Source organism: Quercus robur, chromosome 11, assembly GCF_932294415.1.
Source record: "Quercus robur chromosome 11, dhQueRobu3.1, whole genome shotgun sequence".
Classification (NCBI taxonomy): Eukaryota; Viridiplantae; Streptophyta; class Magnoliopsida; order Fagales; family Fagaceae; genus Quercus; species Quercus robur.
The window spans coordinates 6,569,064-6,583,909 of record NC_065544.1 but is presented as its reverse complement, the minus strand read 5'-3'; the positions used below and the strand labels follow the sequence as shown (position 1 = coordinate 6,583,909).

The 14,846-nt window shown below is 33.1% G+C and overlaps 1 protein-coding gene across 1 annotated transcript in view; it reads left to right on the top strand.

Annotated features, from left to right (window-relative positions):
* LOC126705458 (cyclic nucleotide-gated ion channel 1-like) overlaps positions 1–13,726 on the top strand; it is a 28,032-nt gene extending 14,306 nt beyond the window's left edge. Inside the window, exons 5-9 of the mRNA XM_050404484.1 lie at positions 174–448; positions 3,069–3,180; positions 10,685–10,966; positions 12,689–13,070; positions 13,432–13,726. Of these exons, the coding sequence (XP_050260441.1) occupies positions 174–448; positions 3,069–3,180; positions 10,685–10,966; positions 12,689–13,070; positions 13,432–13,460 (1,080 nt within the window). The 3' untranslated portion in view covers positions 13,461–13,726. The remainder of the gene's footprint in view (positions 1–173; positions 449–3,068; positions 3,181–10,684; positions 10,967–12,688; positions 13,071–13,431) is intronic.
* Positions 13,727–14,846: the final 1,120 nt, after the last annotated feature.

The window sequence follows — 14,846 nt, the reverse complement described above, 5'->3', positions numbered from 1 at the left end:
TTCATAAAGTTTAGAAAAGCATCTCGATTCGCTTATTGAGAATAATTTAAATAGTAGTTTCATATCCATACAATTCTCTTTTTCTGTTATTGTTATAGTTGTAATGGTTATTAACCTTTGGTTACAATATCTGCAAAATTTACTAATTTATAATGATAATCTAAATCGATTAGGTATTGGGAGCCTTTTGGTACTTTTTCTCTACTCAACGACTAGCGGCTTGCTGGCACAAAGCTTGTGGAATTCATGGGGTTGAAATTTCTTTTAACTGTGACCACAGTTTTAGAAATCTCTCTTTTATAGATGATTTCTGCCGTATTGATACACCAAATCCAAGTACCTTTGATTTTGGAATATTTCTTGAAGCCCGTCAATCCGGAAGCTTAGAGTCCACGAATTATTTGCCAAAAGCATTTTACTGTTTCTGGTGGGGCATGCGAAATCTAAGGTTTGCACATGATACACCCTTTACTATTCCATATCAAAATATATATGTCCTGCGTATGTCTATGTCGTTCAAGTTACACATGATGTAACTTTAAAAATATTACACCACTTAATAATTTATTATCATATTCTGAAAATCTCACTGTTGGATTATAGGTTCTATGTTCTTAACATGCATGCCAATTTTTATGTCAATCGGATGTTATTTACTATTCGATTAATAAATTTATATTTTATGCATTATTTTAAACAAAAAAAAAATTATTTTAAATAATTAATTGATGACATGACTGTTGATCTTTGATCACCTTCAATTTTTGTAAGCATGAAGAATTTATGATGGTTTGGTGGATTCGTTAAAATTTGCATTCAATTAAAAATATTGAGTGATGTAACATTATTTAAAGTTACAAGGTTTATGGCCTTTTAATCTATTCTTAAATTTTTTGTTTGCACACAATTGGAGCTAAAATAGTTATGAGTAGTGCTACATACAATATGCACTACAAGTTTCTACATTAAGCATACAAATTGATGTGTCACCAATAATAAAAAGTTAATTCAAATATTCAGTTATGAGGTAATTAAAGCCTACCAATCACATTCATTAGCATATAAGTTTGTAAGTTATATTATATGTAATAAAACTTGTAGGGTAAATGCAAATTACACCCCTAAAATTTGGGGGTGATTGGATTTTACACCCTGAAGTTTCAGACTTTGGATTTTACCCCTTGAAGTTTTGGGTGTTTGAATTTTACACCCTGACGTTTCAGAACTTAGATTTTACTCTTTAAAGTTTAGGGTTATTTGGATTTTACACCCTCAAATTCTGAAATTTTAAGATATAAAATCCAAACACCCCAAAACTTCAGGGTGTAAAATCCAATCATCCCAAACTTTAGGGGTGTAATTTGCAATTCACCCAAACTTGTAATACCTATAATATTTTCCAATGGTTATTAATTTCTCCTAGTTTTATCAATGATCTCAAACAGTTTGCAAGCAAGTCAGATTAATCAGATTATAAGTTAACTAGTAGTTTTTAACATGCAATAATAATCATAATATGATCATATTATTTTTGTCTTTCTAGTTCCTTTCAATACAAATAAGAGGTCGCAAATAACTAAAAAAAAAAAACCAAAAACAAAAACAGTTTAAATAAAACTTAACTAATACATTGATTTCTAAGTTTACACAATCCAAAGTTTCTAAGTTTACACAATCCAAAGTTCACTAATGAGTAATGATATCATTACCATAAAATAACATAAAGAAAATGCTAATGTTTGTGAACTATGTCAAGTTATCAACCTTCTCAGTTGTGCCTCTTCTTATTGCATTTAAAATAATAATAAAGTTAAATTATTTAGAAAGATAAATAAACAAAAAAAGTTTTAAGAATAAAACATAACATATTAGGTAAAGAAAAATAAATAAATATTTAATATAAATTGTACCTCAAGAATCAAACCTCAAGTTGGCAAGTAATTTTGTTAGTATTTTCATCTACAATAAAAAAAAATTTAATATAAGTCAAGTATACAAAGAAAGTGATTCAATAAAGAACTAAAAATTATGACTATTCTATAACGGAATCAACTTACCTAAATTCATATAACCAACTTAAAAAAATATCACTTTAAAAAACATGTTGGGTTCGATTGTAACCCATACAATAATTACCCATAAAGATTTTTGAGATAGAAACTAAGTCACTAGATCTCCAGCACAAGTAATAGACAATGTATCCTAGCTTACCGCTTTTGCTGCAATTGCTGAACTAGCCTTTAGTCTTCACACTGATTTAGTGCCGCAAGCAAACAATCTAGAAGCAAATCTCGAAATTTTTGTAATAGGCTATCAGTTGACCGAGAGTCTTTTAAGAGTCTTCTAAGTGATTTTTTTTTTTTTCCCTAATTGTCAATCTCACATGACCGAGCCTTCATTCTTGCATTGTCAAGATTGTCTTGTATAGTGAATAGATACTTCAACCTTCATTACCACTTTTTACATTACAGTATCAAAAGCCAATATTCATGTTCTTAACATATACGTCATATTTCGTTCAAATAAGATGTTATATATTATTCAATCTATAAAAATTTTTTATGCATAATTTAAGATTATAAAAATTTGAAATTTAAACATTTAATTATTGATATAGTTATTGATTTTTAATCTTCTTGAAAGTTTACAAGCATTGAGGACATAATAAGAAAATGCAATCAAATGGTGGATTTGTCAAAATTCACATTCGATAAAAAGATATAAGAGAAGTTTGTAGCCATTGTCTTCTTTTTGCTTTTCATTCTTTCCTTAATTTCCTCTAATTGTGTCGCATTCATGCTTCCTTCTCTCATGGATGTAATGGGCTTGAACCCCATCCTTAATTAACAACTGCTCTTGTGTATGGGGTTGGAGTTCCTATTTGTCCAAAAGCCATAAACATGTGATCTTGACCCTGCTTTCTTACTTTGAAGGCCCAAATATAGATCTTACATTTTCTCTTTAACTTATACATTTCCCCTGAATTTTCATGAATTCTCATTTTTTGAATTTTAGTTAGAAATTTTTAAGCTTAATGTCTCATACATTATAGTTGTGGCATTTTGCAGTTCTTTTGGGTCAAACCTCCAAACAAGTAGCTACATATGGGAAAACATCTTTGCACTTGGAATTTCTATCTTTGGTCTGTTATTATTTCTTTATTTCATTGGAAACTTGCAAGTGAGTGCCCAATCCTTTCCTTTCACTTCTTTTTTTTTTTGTGAAAACTTTTCTGCACTTAAAATTTCTATCTTTGGTATGTTATTATTTCTTTATGATAGGCCAAAAATGTATTGACCCCTTTGGTAAATTAATCAATTAATTAGTTAAGTGAATTAATTAGATTCAATTACATGCAATAAGCGTGGTAGCACAAACAAATCACCAACTAAGTTAAATGCAACGGAAAATAAAATTGACACGTGATTTGTTTATGAATGGGGAAAACCACCGAGGTAAAACCCCACCGGGTGAATTTGAGGTCATCACTCCCGAGAATCCACTATTATCAAAACAAGCGATAACAAGTAAAAGGAATCTCAGTATCTAATACTAACTTATAGTTGAACCCTTACCCCAATACTCAATTGGACTTGTGATGTAGCGGCAATCTCTTCGTTCAATGCACGACTCCCAGTAGCCTTCGCCTGACAAAATCAACCACACAGACGTGCTCAACGGCCTATTGTGACCAATACCCAAGAAACTCGTCCCAAACAGTAGCTACACACGCCTCCACGCATAGACACAGGCTCCGACTCTCCTTACACACACTGCCAAGGATTCTCAACTCCTTGATTAGATTATGGTCACACGCACCGCCATGTAGGCCTTGTTGTTCGCCAATCTACAAAAACCTAAGAATCTGGCCCTCATCTAACCCTACAAGTGCTCTCATGTGCCACTTGGAAGTCCTACACGCGCTGTCGCCGTCACACACCTGCCACGCACCGAAGAACTACGCCAACTTCTTATAACGTCATCCATGACATCATCCGATGCCTTAGATTATCTTTGAATTCTCATTAGTTATTTGGACCTTGGATTGTCTTTGAATTCTCAATACCTCATGTGATTCTTGAACCATTTGAATTATCAGCTTTTACATCTTTGATTCTTGGATCAAAGACACTTGGATTTCTAATTCTTGAATTGTGGACTCTTGAGTGGGTGCATCAAGGATTAGTTCTTGGTTCTCCGTCATGTAATTCACGGGCTCTTGCATTTGGATTTTTGGGTGGTAGTCTCCATTGATGCAGGAAGGATTGTTGTTCAAAACTAATATTGTGGGTGCATATGAAATCTACCCAATTTGTGTATAAGCCTGATGCCTCCACGCCTCGAAACCACTTCAACACCTCTCCTTCCATTTAATAAGAGGCAATGGGAACCATGAGAAGTGGTGGAGTGTTGTCAAGAGCATAGAATTTGTAGACCTTGAGAAGCCATCAAAAAGAATATCCACATTTGAATTTCAGTAACTCCATGAAACTTTGATGCAGTGCAATGAATTTGATCATCTAAAGATCAATCGCTCTAATACCATGTTGTGACTTAAATAATGCTCCCAAGTGCAAGAGTTACAAAATAATATTTCAGTGTGTCTGAGGTCGAATTCGTAAGGAAAAGGAATTTATTAGCAAACCACAAGATAAATTAAAAATTAAAAACAATAAAATTTAATGTAAGAGAAATTTTGATTGAGGGTTTGGTTAAGAAAATTTAGAATGAGGGAAAACAACAATATATTAAGACACTAAGGTTTAACGGTTCACACACAGCACATCCATTGGTAGTCTTAACAATATTATTTTATAACTCAACTAAAATTAATATGAAGCATGATCTTAGTTTGATGATTTAGCAATTAGAATTCAAGAATTAGTTTTCTAAGTTAGTTGCATAAATTTGATTCATTTTAGGCAAAACAAAACTAATGAATTAATTCACGGGAAATTTTAAGCATCTAACATGCCGGAGTCTATGCTAAATCAAAGAATATACAAAAACAATCACTATTCTAGATAATTAAATCAATAAAAAACACAAGAACATAAGCACTAAAACCATAAAATTATTGTCATGAACGTACCAATAAACAATTGGGTTTCACCCTTTATCTTAGCAAAGCTTCTATCAAGTCATTACACCAAATAAAACTCTAAAAATTGTAAATAAACTTTAAGAAAACCTAATTCTCCTTCTAAGGCTGCTACCTCTTGAGTTTTTCCCTAAAGAGCCTTTAATTTGTCCAAGAAATCTTATTATAAGTTGGATTCTCATTTAGAGAGAATCCCTAGTTTTTAGACTTCATTTAACCAACATTTTTGGGCCATTTAAAGTTAGAATCGGGGTTTTATTAAACTATAATGTTTTAGCCCTACAAGTTAGCTTTCTAGCACTACTTGAAGCATCAAAATTAATATCGGAGTTGAAAGTTATGCCCAAAATACTAAATGTTCTGTAGTCTAGAATCCCAATCCAAATTGGACTTAGATTTGATGTAAACCTCTTTTGATTCCTGGCTCCAATTGGACTCAAATTTAATTAGGTTGACCTTCATTATCTTCATTATCTCCCTTGTGAAAATAAATTCCATTAGGATTCCTTGCTAGAATTAATTTCATTCAGTACAAAAGACTTGTAAATTTCGTGATTTGTACCCCCTTTATGGCACATCGGCATGTCAGTTCCTTCTCACGAAGGCGAGATACGCTACACTTAATCTCCCTAAAAACAGTTTTAGATTTGAAGCCAGCGCAAGCTTGAGAGTATACGAAGTCTCTTAAAAAGAGATGAAGGAGTCACCACTTAGTTATAGGTCCAAAAACCAATACATGACTCCATGAAGGTCTTTCTACTAGACTAGGTTCAGAGTTAGGGTATAGGATGGGAAAAGGTTAGGCACCCCAAGCCTGCCTAGCTATAGTGACCATCATATATTGTTGTTCAACTTGGTGGAAAGTAAGCTATCTTAGAGGCCCAAATGGATGTGCACTTGCATCTAAAGCCTAGGTATAAGCCTATGTATCAGGTGTGACAAGCAAGGGAAAGTAGATAAAACATGTGATCATGGAAGCATAGACATGTATAGAATCATACAACTCATGGCATCAAGCTCAAAGCATTAGCTTACAAACATGATAGAGGTCAAAACATCAAGATCCAAGTATGTGCATGTGTATACCCAATTATGCATGTGTTCACACACATGCAAATGGATACCAACCAAGATTGTGAGTTTCTCTCAAATGATGATTATGTCTTATGCAAAAAGGGATCATTAAAATTGATGTGAAGTCTTCATTGATGTGTGGATATCTTCCCTCTATTAAAATTAGATTTGTCTTGATTTGTCATCAATGATCTTGCATCTTTTAAGGCTTGAACGAGATTTGATTAATTAAGACAAAATTAACTTAACTTTTATGTTACTATTTAAGTTCAAAACAATTACCTTAATAACATTAAAGCTTGTCAAGATACTTTTCTTATCTTTGAATAGTCAACTAATTCCAAAAGGAATTAAATATTAATTTATATTGATTTTGATTTTTTTAGAAAGCATTTAAGCTTTTCTGAGTTGTAAGGCTTTCATTGATTATTTCTAAATATTTTAGTTGCCTTATGAGGATCAAATCAAAATCAGAGAGTGGATGAGAGAGAAGAGATAGACTGCATTAGGGTTTAATACAAGAAAGGAAAGAAAATAAGATATTTTGGGTATTTTGGATTTATTACATATGTGATACAAAAGGAAAAAAACACGACAGCATATATATAGTAAAAGCAAATAAAACAAATAAGGAAAGATAGTAAAATATGGCATTAAAAGTAAATGAAAGAAATCTGGTTTCTGCCTAGATTGGCATGCACATCTGGGCTTCAAATAGATTCCCAAAAAAACAACAAAAACATGAACCCTAGCCATCTAAAACATGTGTACACAGGGGTATTGGTGCGTATGCATCTTATCTCATGCGTACGCATCCTAAGTCAGATTAGGGTTTTTTTACAGATTTGCAGAAAAATGAAGAAAATGAATCAAACAACCAAAGAAAAGCATGTTATGGTACAAAAGCAACATATTAAAACATTAAAACAACATGAAAAAACATAAAAGAAACAAGAATCAAAAGGAAGAGTGTGGATCATAGGAAAGATCCATATCTCCTCCTCATGGCACTTATAGTGATGTTAATTACCAACCCCTCAGCTAAAATCGACTACCGCAGTTGAATGTGTGGACGAATGATTCGAATGGTTCGGTCAGGTTTAGCTTAATGACCCTAAGTGGTGTGCTAGAAAAGCTTTGAACCAACTAGAAGTTTTGAACACGAATGAGCAGGAGATTATCTTCTAACCAAAGATGGCTGAAAATCAATCTAATGCTCACATTTTTTTGCCCTTCTAAAGGTATTTCAACATAGTTTCTGTAGGTATTGAAAATCTGGACCATTTGGATGGTGAAAATGGGGGTTTATATAGGAAAAATTGAGATCTAGGATTAGGTTAAACGTTTGGGCAGTCAGTTGATTAGGCTAGTTGCCCTAGAATCTCACCAAAATAGAAATTAAGTGATTTGAGGCTTCTATCCAGATGGTGTGTATGCCACAGATTGAGTGCCCATAGATTGAGTGCGTACGCATCAAATACTTAATGTACGCACCTTTTGTAAGTCTTGGCCCAATTAGGTCAAAAATGGGCTTTTAGGCTTTTGAGCTTGATTCTTGAGTCATAGTTGGGCTTGGGCTTGAACTGTATTGAGCCACTTTGGGGTTTGTATGCTCATTCGGCTCCACACATGATGCTAATCATATTGGTAGCGACTAATTTTCTCATCATTGGTGAAAGTTCAAAAACGTGTACAAAAACACTTTTGAACGTTTAGACCCCCAAAAACCAACTTAACCAACACAATCAATATGTCAAACAACAAGTGTGCGGAAACTTAACATATGCTATAATATGAAATTGGTTAAACAACTATCTAAGCCATAACAAAATAAACCACAGCAGATAATGTAAAGGCAGAGATAGAGAGGAAGGAAGATGCAAACACAAAGATAACACCCGATGTGTTATCGAAGAGGAAACCGAAGACCTCGGCGAAAAACCTCTCCGCCGCCCTCCAAGCGGTAATCAATCCACTAGAAAATACAGTTGGGATACAAGGACAGCAATAGACCCTCCAAGCCTAATCTACCCAATGCACCTAAGCCCTCCAAGCTTCTTGCTCCAACGAGGTTGCGCCGAACTTTTTTCTTTTCTAGCTTCCCGGATTCCGCTACTACACCGTAGCATCAACCAATGAAGATTGGCTCCTTCCTAACTGCTTCCCAGAACTCCAAACGACTGTCTCACAGAGATGATAATGGTGAAAACCAGGTTTGGTATAATGCCTCTCAAGGATTTAACAATGGAGAGGAAGAGAGTGAGGGATTTTGATGAGACTCTAAGGTAGGGATTGTGTGTGAAACAATCTTGTTTTTCTTTAGGGTTTCTCTCTCAAAATTCTCTCTGGAAGCTCTCTTTCAATCGTGGGTTAAAAGGGTATTTATACTGGAGTGGAGAGGAATGTGAAACGTCAGGTTTTTCCAAAACAGGGGTGGCTCGCGGCTTGACCTCGCGGCTTGACCAAGTCGCGAGATCCAGTCGCGAGTTAACCGTATGGCCAGTTGTCCTGTTTTGTCCTGTAGTGCTCCAGCTAGCATGACTGTTCATCTTCCAGCATACTTGGCACGTGTGCAGCTTCTGGCGGCTTGCAGCCGCGAGTCCACCCGCGAGTCCCAGCCGCGACACTCTGTTTTCTTGCACACTCTTGAGCAAACTTCACTCTATCTCACTCACTACCCTTACATCAAACCCACCTAAATACAGGGTTACTAAATGCTGAATTACAAGCAAATTTGGCACGAAATAAAGCCAATTAGATGGTTGAATAAATTCAACCTTACAATTGGGACTAGGGGATTTGGGTATAGATCATAATGAAATGGGGTGTCTACAAGACATATTCATGCATTAAAATTCATTTTAAAGACAAAATCAATTATTCAATATTATTCTATAACCAAATATAAAACGCATGAATTAACAAAAAATAAGTATGATAACACTTTCTAATAATGATATAAATATTCAAAATTAAGCTATTATTATACTTCTTGTTAGGAACTTGGTTTTTTCTATTGGGGATAGGTGGAAAGCGTATGGAAATATATGGGAATCGTATGTGAATTGCCTTAATTCAAGATAGTCACACTCCATAGGGAAATATTAAGAAAGAAAGGAAGTGCACTTAGCAAGGAATTACATTTTTTTTTCAACATATATCAAATTATGGTTCCTTGCACTCTTTATACAACTCAAGCTCTCCTTCTATTGGCCACACATGTAAGGTTGTCCATGGGTTGGGCCATATCGGGTATGGGCTCAAGCAACACTCGACATAACCTGATCAGGTGGAGCATATCTCAACTCATCGCAGACCAAAAAGGTTGATCAAACTGGGTAGATCGAACCTTCAACAAGTGGTGGTCAATTTGGTTGGAGTTGTGGATCTAGAAAATTAGGCTAGTTAACGACAAAAATCAATGAAAATCTGGTGAGATTTCTCCAAATCTGATAGAAATCTCATCATATCTAATAAGATCTCGCCAAATCTTGCAAATCTTGCCATAAAACTCATATATATTCCAGTTAGTTCATGTATTTTGGGTTTTGAAGGGGACCTACAACCGACTTGGCACCATTAATTTCTATAGGAAAAGACCCTCTACTGGCCTCTGGAGTAGTCAAGTCGGGCTGCGATTGGCTCGGATCCAGTGGGGTTTATCACTTAGCTTGGGTAACCGAGTGGGTTGGACAACCCAACACACATAGCTCTAACTCTATCTTAATCCCAACATGTGTAACTGATTTAATCCTATCTATTTTACTTGGAACTTAACTACTAATTGAAGGGATGTAAGGATAAGATTATTCGGATAAGAGGATCTTACAAGAAGTGTGGGGTTACTAACATAACTTCTTCCAGCAAATGGCGTTCCATCAACAAAGTTGTGTTCTCTGCATTAGAAGCTAGATAGGTTAGTATATTTTTTTTGCATATTCCACAAGCTAGCAACTAGTTGTTACCCTTAGGGAACTTTTTCGCATATTGCACAAGTTGGTGATTGAGTTGTTAGTATTTTCTTTTTGGGGAAAGTATAAAAAGGGCACCATAGTTTTATCTTTAGGACACATTAAACCTTGCACTTTTAAATGGGACTCATTAAACCCAAGACTTTCATAAATATACACAAAAATCCTTCCAAACAAATTTCACCCTCACATGTGAAATGTAAATTTATAAAAGTCAGGAGTTTAATTAAAGGGTCTCAAATCTCAATTGAAAGTCTGGAGTTTAATATGTCCTAATTATAAATTTTTGAGGTTTTTATTGTACTTTACCCCTTTTTTTATTTTATTTTTTGGCCGAATCTTGTTCCCTTCGTTTTCCCCTCCACAAGATTGTTTAAGTCTATAAATTCTACCCCTTTTCCTATCTACATCTTCTTTTTTTTCATTTATTTATTTTTTTTGAAAATTGAGATGTATGATTGTAAAATATTATTAGATTTAATGCCTAAACATAGTAAGATTTGGTGAGTTGAACTGACTACTAGAAGTGCGACGACAGACGTACATGGAGTACTCCAAACACGGCTTTGATAGAACAAAAGAACGAGAAGAAGGCCTTAAGGGACGCATGGGGAAGAGGAGAAAACAACAACAAAACCTTGATTTGTGGATGTACTCCAAACACGGCTTTGATAGAACAACAGGGGACAAGATTATTGACCACATGGCTAAGAGCTATGATTCAGACGATGACGTTTCTGTAGAGACCCTTATCCCTGATCTTCCTCCTGAACTTGGAAGCGTTGTCAACCGCCATTTCTGCTTAAATATGCTCAAGAATGTGAGTTTCATTACCTTCATAAATTTGCTAAATAACTGCTTGTCCCATGCATGGTGACAATGTACTACACTTTGGAAATATTCTAATTGAGTAGTTAATAAAACATAGAGAAATATCATTTAACCTAAAAACTAAAATTTATAAGTTTTGTGCATTTCAATTAGTTCAATTGGTAAAATCTTTTATGGCCAAATATATTTATGTAATTATACTCATAAAAAAAATTTGTCATTTTTATGACCGTTGTGTAATTTTATAGCTTATGAAAAAAATATTTGTTCCCTTTTGCATTAGTATGTTAGGTTATAATCTTGAATAACAGTTAAGAAATAAGTATTTACTAGCTTTAATATATATTTTATAGTGACAAAGACTAATTTTTGAAAATTAATATTAAAATCCTAGCTACCAGATTCAATCTAAAAATAAAATATCATTTGAGAATTAAATAAAAATGTTGAATATATAGATTTTAGAATTTACTAGTGTACTGTGTACATAAGAACGGTCGTGGCTACGTTTGGTAAGTTTTGGAAAATAGAAATTCTAGTAATATCAAATTCTAACCAAACGAAATTTGCAAAATACATTGTTTGGAGAAATAAATTTTTAAATAATGGATCTCAAAAAAAAAGTTTTAAATAATGCTCAAATAAGTGAGAAAATAATTATGCTCATTAAAATGCGTTTGATTATGCTTTTTGAGAGTATATTTTTTTATAAAATGATAACTTATTATTAAAATTTTCTACGATATGTTAATCATTTTAGTAAATAATAGATAAAGCACAAGGAAAAAAAAATTAAACGCTAGAGCTAGTATAATTAGATCTACGAAAAAATTATAACAAAAAATAACAAAAAAACTCATTTTTAATTGGATAATTTGTACAAAAATGAGAAGAAGAAGAAAAAGCCGAAGTGATTCCCCTAACATCTATATTTTTTTCATAACTTTTGTAATTTATGTACAATTTTACACAATTTGTTGACAATTTATAGAGATTTATGCACAAACAATTTTCCACAAAAGTCGTGAATGTGTATGGGCTTGCAGCATAGACAGCAGTGGGTTGCTATGGCTTGTGAGTTGGGCATGGGTGGGTGAAATGAGAATCCTCAGCTCTAAGGATTACTGTTCTGATTTTATTTTATTTTTTATAAGAATTACTGTTCTGACTTAATTGTAGAGGTTAGGGAAAATATATTCTTAGAATCTAGTACAAAGTAGAGTTAAAAAACACAACCAAAAAAAAATTTCAAAATGTATTCTTTATGCCTAGAAAATTAGCTACTAAATGCATTCATAGAGTACCTATAATGAAACAATGTTATTCGACTAGAAGTAAACAGGCTGACCTAAAAGTTTTTTTTTTTTTCTTTTCTCACCATTATAATTTTAAAAATAAAATATTAAATATTTCTTAGCACCTTTACTTATAATAATAATTATTTGGGGAATTATATAGATATTGTAGAAATTTTAGTTAATATAATAAAAGTTGGTTTTTACACTGTGTGTTTAAATGACTCAATATTTTTTTTGATGAATTGTCAAATGACTAAATATAAGCATTAAGCAATTGACATGCTTTTAGTATGTAATTTATTATAAGTATAGTAACATTATTAAGATAATTTGCATTACGTGAAACTCAATTACCAAATTATTAAGAGGTATACACAAACTTATAGTATTTTTTTTTTTTTTTCCTTGATCAGCTGAAAATCATAAAAGACAGTGGGTTGGCCAAGCATGAGTCACTGTTGCTTAAAATCTGCGACTCTCTTCAACCAATTTTCTATAAAAAGTACCGCTACATTGTTAGGGAGGGAGACCCAATTGATGCGGTATTCTTTATTACAGCTGGCACTGTGTGGACTTATACAAGGAATAATGGTGAAGGATCTGACTCTCGACATACTGAGTGCCTTGCAAAAGGTCAGCACTTTGGAGGAGAACTTCTTGACTTGGTTTTGACATCTACCTCCAACTTATCAAAAGTCCCGGTTTCTTCAAAAACCCTGAAAACATACACAAAAGTGGAAGCCTTTGCTCTAATGGCCCATGACTTGAAACGAATTTGGCAATCTAACCGTATCGGTAAGTGTAAAAGTTTTCTTTTATTTTACACTAAAAATCTATTTTTTTCTATTTTACACACTAATTTTTACAAAACACCCACATCAGTCTATCTATTTTACACATTTATTTAATAAAATATTCATTTTTTTACAATTTTTTATTATTTCTTCACTCACTACTCTCTCACATACCCAACACTACCAAAAATATACTAAAATATTATATGCACAAGCTACAGTAACCATGCATATATACACGATTACTGTAGCATTTGTGCATTTATGCACAATTTTATACCCATTGATGTGGATGTTTTTTTTTTTAGCCAAAATGTGCATATCTAACACTTTTTCTATTTTGCACTATTTTGCACTTACAGATCCAAGTGCTCTAACTTGTCACAATTAAGCTCGGAGTTCTAGGCAGCTTCACTTGTACAATAAATCTGGCGCCGCAATCACCCGAAGATGTATGATAGTGATAGCGTTGGTGGTAGTTCAAGAAAACTTTAGAATCCAGCAAAGCCTGACAGTACTATTGTTGCAAAGCAATAGTTTGTTTTGATGTCTTTGAAGTATTTAGCTTTTATAGTCATAAGGTTGCTACTTGTTTGGATTCTGAAAATAATAATGGTAGAATTATAAAAAGAATATTGTGTGAAACAATAAATTGTTTAGGGTAACATTTTTTAATTCAAATAAGGATTTGCGTAAAATCTTATGCTTTCACCTTTACATAAATCTAGTTTGTGAGTTATAACTTATGATGTATCCTATTTTGTTTCGCCCTATACTCGAGATCCTCTATCTCAATGATAAAAAATCAAATTAATATCAAAATTATTAATATCGTGTATGAAACTCCATATCCCCAAAAGAACATAACACCCAAGTTTACCCCAAATCCCATTTTTAGCCAATTTTGCAAACAGCTTAGCTTATATGCATACACTGATTATTTGATACATACAAACCAAAGTTGTGGCATACACTGATATACACCAAAGTTGTGGCGTACGCATCTTTAGTCAATCAGCCTGGCCAACTAGCTGGCTAGGATATCCCACCAAACCCTACAGCCTAATAAACTCTATAAATACTACCATTTTCCACATTCAAAAGATCCCACTTTTTTCACCTATAGCGAAACTTTGCCAAAATGACTATAAAATACTTTTGAGTTTCAAAGAATGTGAAAACAGTTTTTGTAAGGACTTGATTGAGTTTTATAACATTTAGTTGCTAGAATGCTAATTTTTTTTCTCATAATTTCTCAGTTACACTCACTTTTTTTATTCACTCTTTTTATGATCCCTTTGGTACCATTTCATTAGTCTTAGGTTTCTCCACCAAAATGCCTAAAAAACTTACCTTTGTTCGACATATTGATTCACAAATATAGCTATGGTAGTCAATTTTAACCAATGGACCGATCTCTACAGTCATGTAAAGTGCTACATGTGTGAGGTATAGATCTTTTGCATGACCCATATTTCTCGTCCTTGATTTATTATTGTTTTTGTTGTTGTTGTTGTTGTTACTGCTGCTGCTTTGTTTCATTTTTTTTCTTTTTTTCTTTTTTATGTTTTGTTATTAATATGGTGTGGGATGTATTGCTTTATGTTTTGTTTTTTTTTTTTAATGTTTTGTGATTAGTATGATGCCTTGTATATTGTATTATGTTCTTTTTTTCATTTGTTTTTATGTTTTGTTATTAATATAATGCATGATGTATGATAATTTAAATGATAACATGTTGTTTATTTATGTTTTAATTTTATTTTCTAGAAATAAT